The 20246-nt window shown below is 43.9% G+C and overlaps 1 protein-coding gene across 3 annotated transcripts in view; it reads left to right on the top strand.

Annotated features, from left to right (window-relative positions):
- The window catches only part of CYFIP2 (cytoplasmic FMR1 interacting protein 2), a 135101-nt gene that overhangs the window by 110190 nt on the left and 4665 nt on the right, over positions 1 to 20246 (top strand). For all 3 annotated transcript variants that reach the window (XM_025292335.3, XM_025292334.3, XM_025292336.3), the window contains exons 27-30: positions 9658 to 9730; positions 10420 to 10514; positions 17201 to 17439; positions 19157 to 19304. In XM_025292335.3, coding sequence (XP_025148120.1) covers positions 9658 to 9730; positions 10420 to 10514; positions 17201 to 17439; positions 19157 to 19304 — 555 coding nt within the window. The remainder of the gene's footprint in view (positions 1 to 9657; positions 9731 to 10419; positions 10515 to 17200; positions 17440 to 19156; positions 19305 to 20246) is intronic.

Raw genomic sequence — 20246 nt, 5'->3', positions numbered from 1 at the left:
TGTTATATAAGGCTCTCTCAGCCCAATTTCAGGTTGATTTCCCTGGTACTCTCCTGGACAGGGTGTATCTTTGGACTTAGAAATCTGGGATTCAGGTGTCACCTCTGTACTTGACAGCTGTGAGCCACTGGTTGTTTTTTGCTGCTGTTGTTCAGTTGCTAAGTCATATCCAAGTCTTTGTAACCCCATGGACTGCCGCACGCCAGTCTTCGCTTCGCTGTCCTTCACTATCTCCCAGAGTTTGCTCAGATTCATGTCCATTGAATCACTGATGCTATCTAACCATCTCATCCTCTGTCCCCCTCTTCTCCTTTTGCCTTCAATCTTTACCAGCATCAGGGTTTTTTCCAATGAGTCACCTCTTTACGTAAGGTGGCCAGAGTATTAGAGCTTCAGCGTTAGTCCTTCTAATGAATATTCAGGCTTGATTTCCTTTAAGATTGACTGGCTTGATCTCCTTGCAAGTCTCTTTCCCTCTCATAGAGTGTTCTCCAGCACCACAATTCAAAAGCATCACTTCTTTAGTACTCAGCTTTCTTTTGGTCCAACTCTTGCATCCATACATGACTCCTGGAAAAACTGTAGCTTTGACTATATAGACAAGAGTGATATCTCTGTCTGTTTATCATAGCTTTCCTTCCAAGGAGCAAACGTCTTTTAGTTTCATGGCTCTAGTCACCATCTGCAGTGATTTGGAGCACAAAAAAATAAAGTCTGTCACTGCTTCCACTTTTTCTCCTTCTATTTGCCATAAGTGATAAAACTGGGTGCCATGATCTTAGTTCTTTGAATGCCAAGTTTTAAGCCAACTTTGTCTATCTTGGGTGGCCGTGCATGGCATGGCTCATAGCTTTATTGAGTTGCACAAGCCCCTTCACCATGACAAGGCTATAATCCATGAAGGGGATGAGCCACTGGGGAAATGATTAAATCCCCCAAGGTGCTGGGGCTATGTCCATATTTCTCCAGAGCCTTTGTATGAAATGAGGTTACTAGAGCCCCTTCCCTCCTCTTCCCACAGCCCAGCAAGGAGCTTTTACTTGCCTTCCCTGGTAGTTCCCTAATACAGAGGGGTCTGACTGCCTGCAGCTCACCAACCCACCCCTCCCTCACTCACCCACCAGCCAAATGATTCCTGCTCTGTATACACCAGCCATCTCATCTCTGACCTCATCTTCCCTCTGTCTGTGATTGCGTGTTTCCCCACCCATCCTGCCAGGCCCATCATTACCTCATTCCCCGCAGGTCTCGTGTTCAGCACACACTTTATCAAACGCCTATTTCTGCAAGACACTTGGTGTTATTTCTCCCTCCTTTGAGTCTCCAGGGCCCTTGGTTGCCAATTTCTTTTGTACCTAGTGATTCTGTTTATTTCCCCAGTCACAAGTGTCCTTAACCCTCTTCCTCCATTAAATTACAAATTTTATTAAAATCTAGTTTTTCCAGTCTTAGCTGTCATCATGTCTCCTGCAGCATCCAGGCCCACTCTGGTCAGAAAACAGTAAGCACGCTGTGAATGTTTGATGAACTGAAGGGAGGAAGGAAAGAGGTAACACTCAGTGCGTTCTGCCCCACCCCTGGCTGGAAAGGTGGCCTGCTGTCCCTGTTCGGGTTGTGTGCTGGTAGACGTGGACGTGCCCAAAATTTATCAGTCTCCCCTTCATCACAAGTGCCACTATGCACTTTCTCTTTCTTTGGACTCATAGAGTCAGACAAATTGAAATATCTGGAAAAACCCAGTTCCCTGGAGAAGTGCCCACTCAGACCTTGCACTTGTGTATTCCTTTCCCCTGGAGTCTATCCCATCCTCATGTTGATGATTCCCAAGTTTGGGTCCACTTTGTGGACTCCGCGGGGCCCTAGGCCTTGTGTCTGCTTGCCTTTTAGACATCTTCTCTTGGATGCACAGAGACTTGCCTCCCGGGTCTGCTCTCAGCTTCCTCCCACCTGCAGTCTTGCTGTGTCTTCTGACCTGTGAGTGGCCCACTACACATGTCCTTTCTCTCTGCTGACACATCCAGCCTGCATTTGGCTCTCTGGCATCTGCTTCCCACTCTGTCTCCTTGACCACTACTCCAGGCCTTGCTATCTCTTGCTTGACCTATTCCAGCACCCTTTTTGCTCCCCGACCCCACAACCTCCCACCATTACTGTCTTTCTCTCTTGGAGCCAAAAAGTGTAAATGTACATGGGATCATGCCACTTCCCTGATTAAAACCATCAGGATAGCATCCAAACATCTAAGCAAAGTTTACAAGATCCTGCTCAGCCCTCTTTCCTTATCTCATGCAACCTTCCCCCAGCACTGAAAGCGTCAGTCTTATTCAACTGTCAGCCCCTGTCCCACTGCAGTCCCTCTTGCTTTGGGGCCTTTGGCAGGTGCTGTTCATGCTTACCTGTCCAACACTTAGCCTTGGTTCACGTCTCAGCATTTCCTTCTCCAGGAAGTCTTCCCCATCATCCTCCCCAGAAGTCTGGATCGGTGGCCCCTATTACATATTCCCACAGCGCCCACATACCCCAATACAGCACTTACTAGAACTGCCCATGTGACTCACTTCCCTCCTCATCTTGGTAAGGACCATGCATTAGGTCTGCCTCACTTCCTGTTGTAGCTTCACCTCACAGAGCGACTTGGTATAGCAGATGCCTACTATTTGCTGAATGATTGACTTAATTTCTGCTCACGCTGCATCCTAGTCAGAATGAAAGTGTTGAGAGTTTGGCACCTCCTTGTTTGGTCTCTAGATAATATTATACCCATGTTCTCTATAGTCCTGTGATGGCCTTTCAGAGCAAGTGAAATGCAGGTCCTACGTGTGGTTGGGCCCTCTAAGAAGACTCTTGAGAGCTGTTTGCATGGGATATGAGATGCTGCTTGGATTCTCCCTCAGAAGTACCCTGGGCTGCGGCTGGACTAGAGAGCCCAGCCTACAAACAGCTTGGTGGGGACCTGGATGAATAAGCATGCTAATCAGTTTTAAAGAGAAAACTGCTGGAGACTGAAGGGGTGTGGAAGACCCCTAGACGCTGAATCTTTGGATGGGACTTTGCAGGATGGACAAGAATAAGTAGAGTGTGGTTTGGGAGAGGGGCAGGCAAAAGGAATTTATAGGGATAGGTTGAGCACATGAGCAGCCCGGTTATTTACCTTGGAATCACACCAGCAGAACTTCAAAAATTAGTTGCCTGCAAAGAAATCATTTACACAAATTCAGGATAGAAGTAACCTCTGGATTTTAGGAAACAGAACTATCAGTTATCGCCTATTTTTTCAGCTAGAGGATGACATGAGACTCTCCATTCCTCTTCAAACTGCATATATATGTCAAAGTTTTTCTTTCTTTTTTTTTTTAGTTGAAAGAATGTTAGTTGGTAGGACCAAAATCCCAGTAAATAAAGCAAAGAATGATGTGATCTTATTAGATATGAAGTTGTGTCCAACATATCTTATCAGTTGTGTCCAACTCTGCGACCCTATGGACTGTAGTTCACCAGGCTCCTCTGTCCATGGGATTCTCCAGGCAGAAATAATGGAGTGGGTTGCCATTCCTTTCTCCAGGGGATCTTCCCAACCCAGGGATCGAACCTAGGTTCCTTGCACGGTTGGTGGATTCTTTACCATCAGATATGAGTGAGGCTAAAAAGCTTCTCAAGAGTGAGATTTTATAGTAATTTCCTTCTGTCTCTATTTTGAATAATTGAATGTGGTTTTCATAAAGTGTATGTATAATGCAGGGGGCAGTATTTCAGTCTTCCCAAGGCTTTGGCTGCATGAGTGGCTATGGAAAAGCAGTGAGTATGGAAGTGAGGTGGCCCTGGATCCCAGTACCAGCTCTGCTGCTTCCTTATCAGTGTGCGGACCTGGTTGGGACACCCCATCTCCCAAAAGTCTCAGCATCTTTGTGCATTGGATAGGGATTATTAGACCTGCATCACAGGATGTTTGGAGGGGTAAAGCAGAAAATGGGTACAAAGCACCTGGTGCCGAGCCTTGGAAAGGACCCTTACAGACCATTTAATCCAACCTCTTCATTTTGCTTCCTTTAAACTGTTCTTAATCACACATGACAAGTAGTATAAATGAGCTTATAATAAAAAACTTTATTGTCTCCACTGCACCTCCCCTCACCTGCATCCCCATCCCCAAGGCAACCTGCTTTAATCATTTCTGTTTCTAGTTCTTCTAGTTGTATCTCTATAATGCATGGTAATATGAGGTTAATCTGTATTTCTTCATGAGCAACTTTAAACAATGCTTATTGCCTCCCTAATTGTAAAGATGAAATTTTAGGTCATTTACATCTGCTCCCTCTCTTCCTCTCAATATTTGATTATGTCACATTTTAAAATTTATATTGTCCTATCTTGTAATCAGAAATAGTATACTTACACTTCTTTCAGTAACATTATTTAGTATCTCGACTCTGTCCATGAAAGATGAGGAAATCAACAGACCTCACTTCCACTTCTAGACTTCTCTCCTACTTCCTGTCGGCTGCCCTTTTACTTTTATGTTGTCACAGCTGTATTTTCTGTAACATTTGTGTTTTGCTCTTCATCTGTGATTTTTTTCTTTAACTATAGCCTAACAAAAGGAGAAAAAGCCAAAAGCAAATACTTTTTACTTTATTAATCCGATGCAAGTATTGTTCTGTGTTGGACCAAGTGCCATGCTAAGATTTTATTTCCTTCTGTCTGATTCTAGCATCTAGACCCCAAAAGCTCCTTGTTGTAAAATTCAAAAGTACTTTCAGAGTTTCTTCCAGTTTAATTTTTTGAAGTAATATATGCATAGTAATAATTTAATAAATACATACAAGTAGGAAAAAACAGGGAGGAAGAGAGAGAGGAATAGAACATAAACAGAAGTAAAATAGAAAATAAATCCTGCCCTGTGGAGCATTTCTTAGAAGTGTTCACACAGAGTAATCAGTAACATTGAAGAAAAAATTCTTCCCATAGTGATAAGGGAAAACATCTAGACCTGTTAAGAAAACCCAGAATAGGAGAGATTCTGTCCTAAGTCTAAATTCCCTTATGTGCCACAGACTTTCAACTTTTATTCCACATACTTATTAAGCATTTGCTATCTGCTGGTCACTGTGCTTATTCCTGGTAATAAAATATAGTCAAAAATAATCATTGTCCCTACCTTCATGAATGTTACATTCCAGTAGAAGGAGGTAGATATTAATCAAATAGTCACATATAGACATGTACAATACAGACTGAGTTCAAATGCTAGAAAGGAAAAGAGCTTGGTTCTTTGAGGACATATAACAAAGGAACCCCGTGGGCAGAGAGGTATTGGAGGGATCCAAGAAGTCTCCCTGGAAGGAACGATGCTTAAATTGAGATCTGAAAGAAGAGTGGGGATTTACTAAGCGAAGGGCAGGGAGATAGGTTAGTGGGCATTCCAGAGAGAAGGTAGAAATTCAGTGATGACTATGCAAATGGTGGATTCAAATAACAGAAAGCTGCTGTCACTGGTGCAGAAAGAGCTGGTGGGGAGAGGAGTTGAGAAGAAACCCACTCTGGGTGGCCTTCATAGGCCAGGGGCCAGATGGTTTCCTAGTAGAGTGGAAAGCCAAGTGTGATCCTTCAGAATAGAGATTGGACGAGAGTTGGTCAGTATTAGCATAGGTGCCTGCTGTGAAGCCTGTTCAGATCCCTGATACAGGCTCTGTGTTCTCTGAACTGGACATTTTTATCAACTGTGATGGCCTCAGCTCATGAATGCCAAACAAATACCTTCCACCTTGCAGAGTATGTAGCCACCTCATCATGCAAACACATAGCCACCTCATCATGCAAACACATGCAAACTAACCACAAAGTTCATCCTTGGGAACTTTCCAGACAATGCTTTCCCACCTCTGTGAGGAAACCACACCATTCTCTTTCCTCACCTTCATTAACAAATGACATTACAAGGTAGAGAACACACAAGAAGCATGCTAACAGGAAGCACTCCCAAACAACCTCTGGTCCTGCAAACCTGAGGGAGAGGCAGAGTGCAGAGAAGGGCTACTGGAACACTCCTGTCTCCCCTAAGGAAATTGAAATGGATGCTCATTATGTGAAATTAAAGCAACAGCATTGGTCTTGTTGTAGAGGTCCCAGAGCCTTCTTCCCCTTTCTCTATCCCCTAAGGTGGCTTCTAAGGTCAATTTTATTGACTTTAACAAAACAGAAAATTGACAGTTCATGCAAGGGGTAACTTTTCTAGTAAGAAGGCACTTCAAGGAGCACAGACATTTTTAGGAAGAAAATAAAGCAAGAAAGATAAAACTTAGCAGAGAAAAAGAGAGAAAAAAAACTTAGCAGGAGGGGTACGTATACCAGCCCTCTGCTTGAAATACATGAGTAATCTCTCATTGCACCTTAAATAAAATCCAGGCTTCATCCCATGCTATGAGACCTCACATGATCTGATCCTTCCCTACCATTAGGAACTCAGACTGTACTGATTACTTGTGTCTCTATGCTCTAGTCTACTTTCTGCCCCAGGGCCTTTGCACCTCATATCTACATGGCTGGCTCCCTCTTTTTTAATTCTTTACTCGATAACTCCCCCTCAAAAAGATTTTCCCTAGCCTCCTCTCTGAAGTAGTCCCTTCCCCACTCCCAGTCACTCTAGCCTAGTACCCTATTGTGTCTTACCACTACCTGAAACTTTTTTACTTGTTTTTATCTCTCTGAACTACAGTGGAATTTACATGAGTGCATAGATCTACTCTAACTTGTTCAGCATCGTATCTGCAAAGCCTACAATGTCTGGTACCCAATAAATATTTGTTGGATAAATGAATGTAATAGGTTTCTCATATTTGGAAGATAGTCATGTGGGTAAATAAATTCATCTATCCATCTAAGAAACATAATATAACAAATATGCATTCATTTAATAATTATTACAAGACTGTTATGTACTGGGCACTGGAGATAAAAAGTAGAAATAGAGGCACTCACATTCCTCCCTTTAAGGAGTTCATAGTATTGTGGTCAATGTGGAGAGAATTCAAGACATAAGGACTTACTGGTCATAGCAGGTGAAGAAGAGTGAGAAAATGAGCCCCAGGTCTTAGACATGGCAGATGAGGTTATTCTGCCATTCTAGGAGCAAAGGAACCTGAGATAAGAAAGGGAGGAGGTCAGCTTTAGAAATGTGAAGCTTTGGAAATATCTAACAAGGAGGTAGATATCCAAATCTGGAGCTTGAAAGAGGCATCTGGCAGGAAATAGAGTGGACGGATCAAAGGCAGTGCTTATAGACTTGGGAATAGGTGAGACAAACTGGGTAGAATAAAGTGAGAATAAAAGAGGGACCTTGGAGAAAACCAACATGTAAAGAATGGTTAGAAGTCAAACCTGCAAGAGAATCTACAAATGAGAAATTGAAATAGTGGACCCCAGCAGAACTCATTGTCACAGTGCCTAACATACCAGGAGGACTGAAAGTCGTCCACTGCACTTGGTGACAGAGCAGTAACCTCTGCCCGAGCCCTTGCCATGACATGGTACAGCAGGCCATGATAGTTTTGTTTGCTGTGGAGGGAAGTGAAGACTAGGACATGGAGAGAGAGGTAAAAGGCTCCTATAAGCTGCTTGGCCCTGAAAGGAGTAAACAAATGGAAAGGTGACTGAAGATACAGGCTAGAAAAACACATTCAGTAATACTCTAAAGAGCAGAACAAGGATATTGAAAGGAAACTACTGGGAAATTGCTTTGGTTTAAAACTCTAACCATTAGAGTTTTAAAATGGATTGGGCTACCTCCAGAAGGACTGAGATCTTGATTATCGGAGGTATCAAAGAAGACCCTGAATGTATGTTAAGAAAGAGTAAGGTGTTCAATCAGTAATCCAGGCTTCTACTGTAAGAAACTGGAGAAAGAAAAACAAACCCAAAGCAAGCAGAAGGATGGGCGTAATAAAGATATAACAGAAATCAGTAACATTGAATGCAGAAGAACTACAGGGAAATAAACATGAAACTAAAAGCTGTCCCTATTTCATTTCTGATACTGGTAATTTGTGTCCTCTCTCTCTTTTTTTTTTTTTTCCTGGTCTGGTCTGGCCAGAGGTTTAGCAATTTTATTATACTTTTTTTTCCCCTGCAGTGAATCAGCCTGAATAATCAATAGCCAGGTTTTCAGATTATATAATGAATCAAAGGATCTAAGCTTAGACATAGCAAGGAAGACCAAGTTGCTTAATTTACTGGTTTGGGGAGGAACAGATTAATTAAGAAAGGAAGGAAATTTCCCCCTCTGGCTAAGAAACTGAGAATTACACCTAGATCAGGCAGATCCCTCTAAGTTCAATTGTCCTCCATCTGTTACCCTCACTTCAAAAACTGAAGGGAGTTTAGGAGTTTCTTTCTTGAGCAGCTAGTTGGACTGCTAGATTTCCAGGATGGCCATGTTCCACCCATGCCTAGTGAAGAAAGCCAAAGGTATTCACAATTCTGATTTTCTCAGGTGCTTAAAATCCAAGAGTATCAGAGTTGAATGAAGGCTGGATTTTACCTAATTCAAATCCCCACAGTTTAAAGAAGAGAAACCAAGGCCCATGGAGGGTGGCTTGTCTAGGTCCCCTCCATACCCTCTGATCTGAAATCCAGTAATCATGAACTGACCCTGGGACAGACAATAAGCCCATAGGGACAGACAGTAAGTAGACCATATCTTCCAGGCCCCTGGAGAAGGAAATGGCAACCCACTCCTGTATCCTTGCTGGAAAATCCCATGGACAGAGGAACCTGGCAGGCTTACACTCCATGGGGTCGCAAAGAGTCAGACACAACTGAGCAACTTCACTTCGCTTTCCAGGCCTGCTGCTGCTGCTGCTAAGTCACTTCAGTCGTGTCCGACTCTGTGCGACCCCATAGATGGCAGCCCACCAGGCTCCCCCGTCCCTGGGATTCTCCAGGCAAGAACACTGGAGTGGGTTGCCATTTCCTTCTCCGATGCATGAAAGTGAAAAGTGAAAGTGAAGTCACTCAGTCATGTCCGACTCTTAGCAACCCCATGGACTGCAGCCTACGCCTGCCCCTAATTGTCATAGTATATGTTTGCTTTTAAGCTTACTTTTATGCATAAAGAATCCCCATGAGACCTGTCTGTCTGGGCCCTAGTCCCTCTTCTTTCACCCACTGGAGTCAAGATGGAGAAAACCCACCAGACCCAGGCCTTCACACTGAGGCATCCTGCCCAGTAGGATTGGCTACCTGCTTTGAGCCCATGAGCCTGAGCTCACCACCATCGAGTTGAACATAATCTAGGTCCATCATCCCTATCTGATCCCACTGCTTTGAATTCTTCACCAAATTCAAATTCTTCACCAAACTTTGATTTCTTCACCAAATTCCTTGTAAGACTGTAATGAAAATGTACTATACACTCAGTATGTCCAGGGTCTGTGCTATGAGGCTATACATTCTCTCAGTCCTACTCATTAAAATAGGTACTGTTCTCATCCTCATTTTTCAGATAAATAGGCTCAGAGAGGTTAAGCAATGTGCTTAAGATGCCACAGCTAGTTAAGTAGAGGAGTCAGGGTTTGAACTCAGGTCTAACTGACTCCAGTGTTCAAACCTTTAGTGATGAAAATTCTTCCTGGTTTAAAATAAAAGTTCTCTCTCTCTTTGCAGTCTCAGGAGGAAGTCTGTGATTTGCTTCATGCTGCACCCTTCCAAAACATCTTGCCTAGAGTCTACATCAAAGGTAAGAAACCTCTGAAAGCAGCTAAATACTTATATTATCATATGTAAAATAGATTGCCAATGAGAATTTGCTGTATGACTCAGGAAACTCAAACAGGGGCTCTGTACCAACCTAGAAGGGTGGGGTGGGGAGGGAGATGGGAGAGAGGTTCAAGAGGGAGGGGACATATGTATGCCTATGGCTAGTTCATGTTAGTGTCTGGCAGAAAACAACAAAATTCCCTAAAGCAATTATCCTTCAATTAAAGAATAAATTAATTTTAAAAACTAGCCATTTGAATTTGAATCTTATGCTCTCTTAATCTCAGTAAACTCAGATCTGCAGTCAGAAAAGAATGAGGTTAAAGCCTTGGGCAGCTGTTAATGCTGGAATTGTAAATGATGCTCCAGGCCTGTTCCTTGGTCCTTCTAGAACATCCCTAGTATGTCGCTGTCTAGGTTAGTCTACATCCTTCAAGTGATGAGTAACTCACCACCCCATGAGGTAGGTGATTCCACTGGACAGATAATAGAACATGTTTCCTTGTAGTGAATCCTGATCACACTTGCCAGAACTAAGGAAAACAGCTCGACACACTCCTTCTAAGTGCTGGAATGCAAGTACATCACCAAGTCCTCTGAGAGCTCTTCTTTTCCCATTTCCCCCAGTGTGCCCTGAATCTCATTTTCTGCCTACCATTCCTTTTGCAGAGGGCGAACGTCTGGAGGTCCGGATGAAACGCCTGGAAGCCAAGTATGCCCCACTTCACCTGGTCCCTCTGATAGAGCGGCTGGGGACCCCTCAGGTACGATCCTCCTATCATGGACTCATAGAACTGAAAGGAACTTTAGAGATAGAGAGAGATCATTTGGTCCAATCTCCTCCTTACAGATGGGGAAACTGAGGCCCAGAGAGAGAAACAGAAGGTCACAGCACACAGCCTGTGTGTAGTGGCAGGGATGGAATGAGATTTGTTGACTCTCAGGCCTACACCCTCTATCATCTGTCCTGCCAAGAAAGAAGGAAGTCAGACAAGTATCTGTTACTCCCCGTTAACTATTAAGAATTCTACTATTATCTCTCAGAATTAAAACCATCCATCCTGCAAGCCAGCAGTTCACCTTTGGGTGCTGTGCTGTGCTTAGTCTCTCAGTTGTGTCTGACTCTTTGCAACCCCACGGACTGTAGCCCACCAGGCTCCTCTGTCCATGGGGATTCTCTAGGCAAGAATACTGGAATGGGTTGCCATGCCTTCCTCCAGGGATCTTCCCAACCCAGAGATCGAACCCAGGTCTCCCACATTGCAGGCGGATTCTTTGCCATCTGATCCACCAGGGAAGCCCTATCTTTGCTAAAGAAGGAAAAATAATAATAATAATAATACAGGAACACATGATGTTTACCACAGCATTGTTTGTTAAAGCAAAAACTGGAAGCAACCTAAATATCAATCAGTAGCATGTTGACTAAATAAAATGGGGTAAAATCATTTAAATGATGAATACCTGCCAAATCATAATGAAAAGGGAAAATCAGATCTAGATACATCAGTGTGGACAGATCATAAACACACAGTTAGGTGAATAAAGGAAGTTGCACAACAGGTCATGGAGTTTGATGCCATGTGGATTTTTTTAAACACATACCAAAAAACCATATAAAGTGAAACTTTTCCTAGGACATGAAAGTGTCCAGTTCATAATGGTGGCAACTTGTGAAGAGAGATGAAAGAGACAGAGATGGATAGGGAGATCAAACACAGCTTTATCTGTAATGTTCTTATATTTTCAAAGGTGAATGAGCTCAGGTGTTAATTCTGTAGTTAAAACTCATTTTTATAAGCCTGTATCTATATATGGAGATGAGTGAAAGAGGACCCCTGCCTTCAGAGAACTCACAGACCGTGTGGGTAGTTGGGAAAAAGACACCAGGAGAAAGGGAGGTAACAGGAAGCATATATTGTCTCCTTTCAAGTTGACTCAAGTTGAATCAGGCATTTAGGGGTAGGGGGCAGGGGTATTCAGGAAGAAGAGAAAACAGGGCACTGTAGTGAGACATACCATGATGGCTTGTTTTGTTCAACAAAACTGACTATTTCAAAGGTTTAGGATTCAGATCCACTCTTGGACTTACATCCCTAAGGTCCTCTCTCCCATCACAAAAGCTCATGAGTCAGAAAGCTTTGGTCCTCCTCAGAGAGCAAAAGGCAGTCTCTTCTCTCAAAAACCATGGCAAGTGTTAGAGCCCAGGGCGGAGCCCCATCTGCCCAGGTGTCAAGCTGATGAGCTTGACAGAGCCAGACCCCCTGTGGGCCACCCACCTCCTACAAAAACAGTGACTAAACATTTAGTGGCATTTGGGTTCTTTAGTCACTACCCAGAGAATTTAGATACCGTGAAATATGAACATTTTCTTTTTTGGCTTTCTGGAGCTGAACACAGAAGATCCTCTAAAGATTGCCTTTTAGGGAGAAATCCCCCAAGCCAGTGACATATAAATGTGTCTGCTCCAGGGTTGGTGTCATCCTACAAGAATCTGGCCTCTCGCACCCAGGCTTTGGCATGTGTTTCCACTTAGAAGTATGTGAATTCCTTCCCTGTTCTGGTGAACGCTATTTCCCTGGGACTGGTGGAAATCTCAATTTGTCAAATGCTGATATTTAACAAACAAAAGCCTAGACATTCTGCCAGAGAGGAAATGCCAGTTGTATAAGTCTCCCAGCCCTTAAGGAATAGTCCAAAAATTAGTCCTCCTGTAGACAAAAGAAAAAAATTTTAAATATTAACTTCCAAGCTTGCTAGGGTTCAGGGAACTCACAAAACCTCTAGGTCAGTGATAGGGAAATTCTGCTACATATTTAATGCTGGAAGGGTTCGACTGTGCTACATTGCTTGTATTTGTTTCTAGGAAAAACTGAGGTGACCTGGTGTGTTGCCTAGTGCTATCATGAAAAGAATGTTCTGTCGGGGAGTTAGGACTCTTCTTCCCAGCTTTATCCCTGAACTGTTGTATAATCTGGTGCTAGAATTTAATATCTTTGATCTTTGTTTTTCCATCTGTAAAATGGGTAAATAGCTGAGCTGCCTTCACAATCATTATGACAAACAAATAAGTAAAAAGCTTCCAAAAAACAGAAAGGAAAGAGTGGGCATGGGATATTAATCTTCTCCAAAGTATCCTAAATGTAATCAAAGTACTCCATACAGAAATCTATTTCCACATGATTTCACAAATGCTTTCTCTATACCCTTATTAACAGAAAAGAATGGCAGAGGGAGAGAAAAAAATTCCCCACTGAGTGGGACTGAAAAGAAATGGCTTAAATTTATGTTAAACACACACATACACACATAGTATACATTAAAAACACAGTCACAAATTGGGGGTATATGTGATGATAATCTATAATGCACTTTTTCAGAGCAGAAAGAAAAATCAAAAGAAACAAGGGCATGAAAGAAAACTCAAAACATAAAAAATATAAAGGAAGCAGCAAACGTAAGAAACAAGCATAAGAAAAAGCATTCTGCCTTACCAATAATCAATGAAATGTGAGAGAGCGGGGTACAGCTCTTCATCTCCCAAGTTTGTTAAGACCTTTTCTTCATGATAATGAAGTATCAGACTTGGCACAGATAGATGCACAGCAGTTCAGCTTTTCTTGGGACTAGGTATGTTTCTTTGTCACTAGGTAGCAAAAGCCTTTTAAGACTACTTGTATTCTTTGAATAGTTCTAGGATTTTAGCCTAAGAAAATAACCAGAAATAAGCTCAAAAATATATATATATATTGTATATGTGTATATATATACACATATATATATGTGTATTGTATATATACACAATATATATATATTGTATTCTTTGAATAGTTCTAGGATTTTAGCCTAAGAAAATAACCAGAGATAAGCTCAAAATATATATATATATATACACATATATACACATATATATATGGAAAACGGGGCTTCCCAGGTGGCACAGTGGTAAACAATCCCCCTGCCAATGCAGAAGATGCAAAAGACACAGGTTTGATCCCTGGGTCAGGAAGATCCCCTGGGGAAGGAAATGGCAACCCCTCCAGTATCCTTGCCTGGAGAATTCCATGGACAGAGGAGCTTGGCGAGCTGCAGTCCGTGAGGTCACAAAGAGTTGGACACAACTGAGCAACTGAGCACGCACGTACATAAGAATAATTACTTATGATCTGTCTATATTGTTGAAAACTTGTGAACAATTTAAAATAACCAACAAGAGTAGGACTGGAAAGAAGCTCAAGAGGGAGTAGACATATGTATACCTATGGCTGATTCATGTTGATGTGTGGCAGAAACCAATACAGTATTGCAAAGCAATTATCCTCCAATTAAAAATAAATAAATTTAAATTAAAAAAAATTTTAAAGAGTAGGACTAAATAAATGAGGTATATCAATGGCTATTTTATTTAGCCATTAAAAAACCATGTTACTGAAGATATTGAAGGAAATGGTTTTTTATAGTACTAATATCTTGAGAAAAAGACAATGTAGATAGTATGATACAAATTTTATTAAAATAGATACCTATACATAATCATATACATACACACAAATAATACATAAGTATGTTAAGAAAGCTTGTCCCTGGGTGATGGGATTTATGGGAGATTTTTTTTTTTTTAATAACAGTTTTACAGGTTTTTTTCCCAGACTTTACTTTTATAGATCATACGAGGACCTGTAAAGGTAAACTCTTTTACAGGAAAGGGACAAAGCCCCTGACCATTTCAGCCAAGGCCCTTTGATTGGCTGTAGTTCAGGGTCACAAGAGTTCAAAGCCTGTCTGCAGATTTATTGGGTTGGCCAAAAAAATCATTCGATTTTAAGTAAAAATAAAACACATTTTTCATTTTCACCAAGAACTGTTTTGAACGACATGTTGCTGCTACTGCTGCTAAGTCGCTTCATTCGTGTCCGACTCTGTGCGACCCCATAGATGACAGTCCACCAGGCTCCCCTGTCCCTGGGATTCTCCAGGCAAGAATACTGGAGTGGGTTGCCATTTCCTTCTCCAATGCATGAAAGTGAAAAGTCAAAGTGAAGTCGCTCAGTCGTGTCTGACTCTTAGCGACCCCATGGACTGCAGCCTACAAGGCTTCTCTGTCCATGGGATTTTCCAGGCAAGAGTACTGGAGTGGGGTGCCATTGCCTTCTCCATTGAACAACATAGTCATTAACCAAAAGAACTTTTTGGCCAACCCAATATAAGCCCTGTTGCTAATTCTTTAGATCCTCCCACAATTGTCAGGCCTTGAGGACTGATTCAGATTAACTAAATGCACAGGAGATTACCTGGTAAACCAGAGCTCTCTATGTTGGTTTCTGAAGGAGAATATCCATGACTCAACAAGTGTGGGTTCTTTCCTTACAGAGCATCTTCGCTGTACCAGGCACTCTCTTTCTAAAGTAGGGAGCCCTGCCAAAGTCTAGGCACCACCACAGAGCGTTGCCTGGTGAGAACAGAGCCAAGCACGGGGGTCAGGGTTTTTTAAAAGAGGTATTTCTGGTGAACTGTGGCAGCTCTCTGCTCTGGAGTGTTCTTTCTCTGCCCCTGGAACCAAGATGAGTATTTGTGAATCAGGGTTCCCTCTCCCTCCTGTTTGAAACATAGGTTGTCAAATCCTTCTTCCCCAATTCACAGTTTTGTCTGAGGCTTTTCAGTTTGTAGTTGTCATGACAACTGCACTCCTGACCCACATTCCTGACAGGCTCCAGCGTTGGTGTTTCCTGACTTATTTCCCTTGATGGATTAGTTTAATTGAGGCTGCCCTCTCTCTCTGGGCTAGAGGCTGGGAGCTGTACCGGGGGTAATCAGGCGGGCTCCCCCCAGCCACCCTGAACTCTCTGGGGAGCTGATCCCAGGAGTGCCCTGGGGACCTCTCAGTCTCAGAAGCTAGCCCTCTTTAGCTTTGTCCCAAGATCTGGAGATCTTACTTTGACCTTCAGTACAGTTCAGTTCAGTCGCTCAGTCGTGTCCAACTCTTTGACCTTAGATGTTAATATATATTATCTTTGCATTCGGTTTTGTGATCTCTACTCCCAGATATTTTTTCTTCCTACAGATGGTAATGTGTTTTGATGTGCTAGTCTAGCCTGCTGATTATTAGAGATGCAATAACTAGAAGCCAGATGATCAGCCAGTTTAAATTCTTAATAGAAATTGTTGACAGTGGTGAGAGGACTTCTAACTGAAGGAAATTATTCTGTAAAATCAGTGGTAAAATTTTAAGAGTAGCATATGCTCATTGTAGCACATTCATCTGTACAGAGTATTTGTGGTAAAAAGTGAATACCCCACCTACTTCTCCAAGCCCATCTGTTCTCACAACTGACGGTAATCCTTCTAGAATGTTATACACTTTCACACAACCCCCACACACAGAGTTCGGTGTGTCTCTCTGTGGGATTGTGTTATTGATGTCTTATAATAGGATTCTAGTGTATGCCCTTTTCTGCAGCTTGCTCTATTCACTTAACAATTTAATCCGCATATCTAGATTACTGGGATTCAAATCCCAGCTTTTCCACTCACTGACTGCCTCTCTGAACCTCAGATTCTTCTTCAGTAAAATGGGGATAATAATGGCATCTACTGCATGGGGTTTATGTGAAGAGTTAAACAAAGTCAGTACTTAGCAAATGCATAGAACAGGGCCTGGTGTATTACACACACAGTGCGTGTTCACTAGTGGTGGTAATAGTTCACTAGTAACAATAATACTAGTAATTGTGTCATCTAAGTCTTTCCAAAGGCTCCGTAGCATTTAGGTAGGTTGCTGTTGTTCAGTCACTCAGTCACGTCTGACTCTTTGTTCAGTTCAGTTCAGTTGCTCAGTCGGGTCCATCTCTTTGTGACCCCATGGACTGCAGCACACCAGGCTTCCCTGACCATCACCAACTCCCAGAGCTTGCTCAAACTCATGTCCATCAAGTTGGTGATGCCATCCAACCATCTCATCCTCTGTCATCCCCTTCTCCTCCTGCTTTAATCTTTCCCAGAATCAGGGTCTTTTCTAAGGAGTCAGTTTTTCTCATCAGGTGCCAAAGTATTGGAGTTCAGCTTCAGGATCAGTCCTTCTAATGAGTATTCAGGATTGATTTCCTTTAGGATTGACAGTTGATCTCCTTTCAGTCCAAGGGACTCACAAGAGTCTTCTCTAACACCACAGACCACCTTACCTGACTCTTTGTAGATCTACCTGTATCACATAGGTAGATTTAAAATTTTTTTAACTGTTCCTCTATCGATGGCTCCTAGATTTTACTTACCCAAAGACTTTCCTGCAGTTGAACTAAGGTTTATAAACTATCTTGCCTGCTCTGGGCAAGACATCAGTTCTGGTGAACAAATTACAGATGCAGCAAGCTTCAGAGTTTGGGAATCTTGGGTTAGGGGTGGAAAATGGGGTCTGAGATGTGACGGGAAGGTTCGTGTACTCTCCTCTTCCCAGCAAATCGCCATCGCTCGGGAGGGTGACCTGCTGACCAAGGAGCGACTATGCTGTGGACTGTCCATGTTTGAGGTCATCCTGACCCGCATCCGGAGCTACCTGCAGGACCCTGTCTGGCGGGGCCCGCCACCTACCAACGGTGTCATGCACGTGGACGAGTGCGTGGAATTCCACCGGCTCTGGAGTGCCATGCAGTTCGTCTACTGCATCCCCGTGGGGACTAACGAATTCACAGCTGAGTAAGTAGCCCCGGAAAGGTGGGGTCACTCCCCAACCTGTTCGTCCTCCTAAGAGCCATCATACAGCCAGAGCTCAGTCAGAAAGGAGGGCAGGGGTGGGATGGTCCAACAGCAGTTTACTGAGGGCATGCTTTATGTTGGTCGGAGTGCTAGGTGCTGCATGTAATCCCATGCCCAGCAAAAGCATAGACGGTTCCTGGTGTGTGGGATTCACAGAGCCTAGAGGAGATGAAAGTATAGACATAAGGTGGATTGAATGAGGCCACCGGGCAGCAAGGACAGGAAGGACAACAGATTCCCACAAGGAGAGACAAGAGGATTCAGTTCAGTCTGACTCTGCGACCCCACGGACTGCAGCACCCAGGCCTCCCTGTCCTTCACCAGCTCCCGGAGGCTGCTCAAACTCATGTCCATCGAGTCGGTGATGCCATCCAACCATCTCATCCTCTGTCGTCCCCTTCTCCTCCTGCCTTCAATCTTTCCCAGCATCAGGATCTTTTCCAATGAGTCAGTTCTTTGCATCAGGTGGACAAAGTATTGGACAAGAGGATTATTGGAATTTAATTCACAGACTACAACTGAGCTGGAACATTGCTTAGGATGCAGCTCTTAGAGGGGAAAAGGAGACCTCCCAGGAAAAGCTCCAGGTTGTTTGAGGCAGAGATGGAGTGTGTACATATCAAGGCCTCAGACCTCTAAGGTTCTGTCTTCCCAAGACTGGAAGGTGGGCCAACAGAAGGGGCAGGATGGAGCCCAGGCAAGGGCTCGGCATCAAGACCTCATTGCACATTGCCATCTCCCACACAGAACCCCAGGGCTCATAGAACAGAGAAAGGCTCCACCAGCAGCAGCTGGGCCCCACCTTGCTCATGAGGCCTCTGCTCCTGAAAAACGGGGAGGGGAGCCTTTGAGAAGGGCCCGGTCCTGTCCTCAGAAAAAGCAGAAGCAGAGCCCCATTCTCCCGTCGCTTGCCCAGCTACACAGCAGAGCAGAGTGTGAGGGGAGCAGACCAGGCCTGCCTCTGAAAGGCACATGGGGGCCACAGAGGTCCCCCTGGAGGAGTGGGATGGGAAGGCTGTTTTCCAGAGTGGCTGCACTTTCAGCGACAGCAGTGAGGAAGCTGGGAACCTTTCCAGTGAGATTCAGCTGCTGATGAAGGACGAGAGATTCAGCCGAGAGATGCCCCACAGCCTCCCAAATCACCTGCATTGCTGTTGAGAGTTGAGGTTGTGCAGGCTTAGTTTTACCAGACTCGAGAGGACTGGCAGCCCCCAACACCAGCAGCATCTGCTCATGGCCCCACCATGCCCCCCCATCCCTGCCCTCTCAGCCTACACTGGCCAGTTGGTCTGGTTCAAAACGGCCCTTCACCTCACAGGTTTCCTCTGATTCTTGTCCAGAACCAAGACAGCATCTCATCAGAATTCTGATTGGTTGAATAAATCTCAAAGGCTGGTTGGATTTTTTTTTTTCTTGCAAATTTGTCTTCTTCAAAGCTGATTTTTCTTACATCGGTGGGGTGACAGACTGACACCTCTATGGTTAGAAGGGCTTATATTGTAACCTCAGTCCTGGGAACAAATGAATCCATAGTCGCAAATTCCCATGTACCCATTTTACAGATTAAGAGAATTGGCCCAGAGATGGTCCAAGATGAGGGCTCCTCCCCCCACTCCCCCCCACCTCTCATTCCAGCTGCTTCCTCTCCCGCTCCCAGGCAGTGTTTCGGAGATGGCTTGAACTGGGCTGGCTGCTCCATCATCGTCCTGCTGGGCCAGCAGCGTCGCTTCGACCTGTTTGACTTCTGTTACCACCTGCTCAAAGTTCAGAGGCAAGACGGGAAAGATGAAATCATTAAGAATGTGGTAAGCAGCTCGTGGCTGGGGCCTGGGAGAGGGGGCCAGGCCTGACAAGCAGGCTTTCATCTGCCAAGGAGGGTGAGCTCCTTGTGGAGGCCAACTCCCTACACCGCAGGTAGGTGCGGAGACACTCAGCAGCTGGTGACCTTCTCATAGGAAGCCATGAGTCACTGGCTTGTAAGTCACTGGGATGAATCAGGTCACCCCGCAGGGCAGGGCCAGCCTCCAGAGCTGAAACACACCTTCCCTGTGCCAGTCAGAGTCTGCTCATGCCCCTTCATCATCTGCACAGACACTGTTGTGCAGGCATGGGGATGGGATGAGCACTGTGGTGGGATGAGCGGGGCTGCCATGGGAGCATGAGGAAGGGCCAGCTAAACCAGGCTGAGGGGCTGGGGAGAGGCCTCAGAAGGCTCCCCATAGAGGTGATGCTTGGGCAAAGTCCTGAATGACCAACTGCAAATAGACAGGCAGAAAATGGAGTGCAGAATGGGGGAGATGTTCTAGACAAAGGGACTGGCTAGGGTAAAGGCACAGAGGCGTGAGGATGGATGGCTGGAAGATGGTCCTGGTGGGTCTCCAGGACCAGCCGAGAGGGAAAAAAGGCAGGCACCACTTCATAAAGGTGACAATCTTCATGAAGTAGAATATACATAACATAAAATTGTTTTATTTTAACTATTTTTAAGTGTTCAGTTCAGTAGAGTTTAATCATTTTGAACTGTTTACTGCATTAAATTCACTCACCTTGTGCAACCATCCCATTTTTTTTTTCTTGCTGTTATTTAATTGCAGGAGTTCTTTCTGTGTTCTGGATATTAGTCCCTGATCAGATACATGATTCGAAAGTGTTTTCTTTCATTCCTTGAGTCGCCTTTTCACTCTGTTGATAGTGTCCTTTGATGCAAATGCATTTTTAATTTTGATGGATTCCAATTTATTATTTAT

Source organism: Bubalus bubalis, chromosome 9, assembly GCF_019923935.1.
Source record: "Bubalus bubalis isolate 160015118507 breed Murrah chromosome 9, NDDB_SH_1, whole genome shotgun sequence".
NCBI lineage: Eukaryota > Metazoa > Chordata > Mammalia > Artiodactyla > Bovidae > Bubalus > Bubalus bubalis.
The sequence above is the reverse complement of the archived record's forward strand: the minus strand, read 5'-3'. Positions and strand labels throughout refer to the sequence as shown.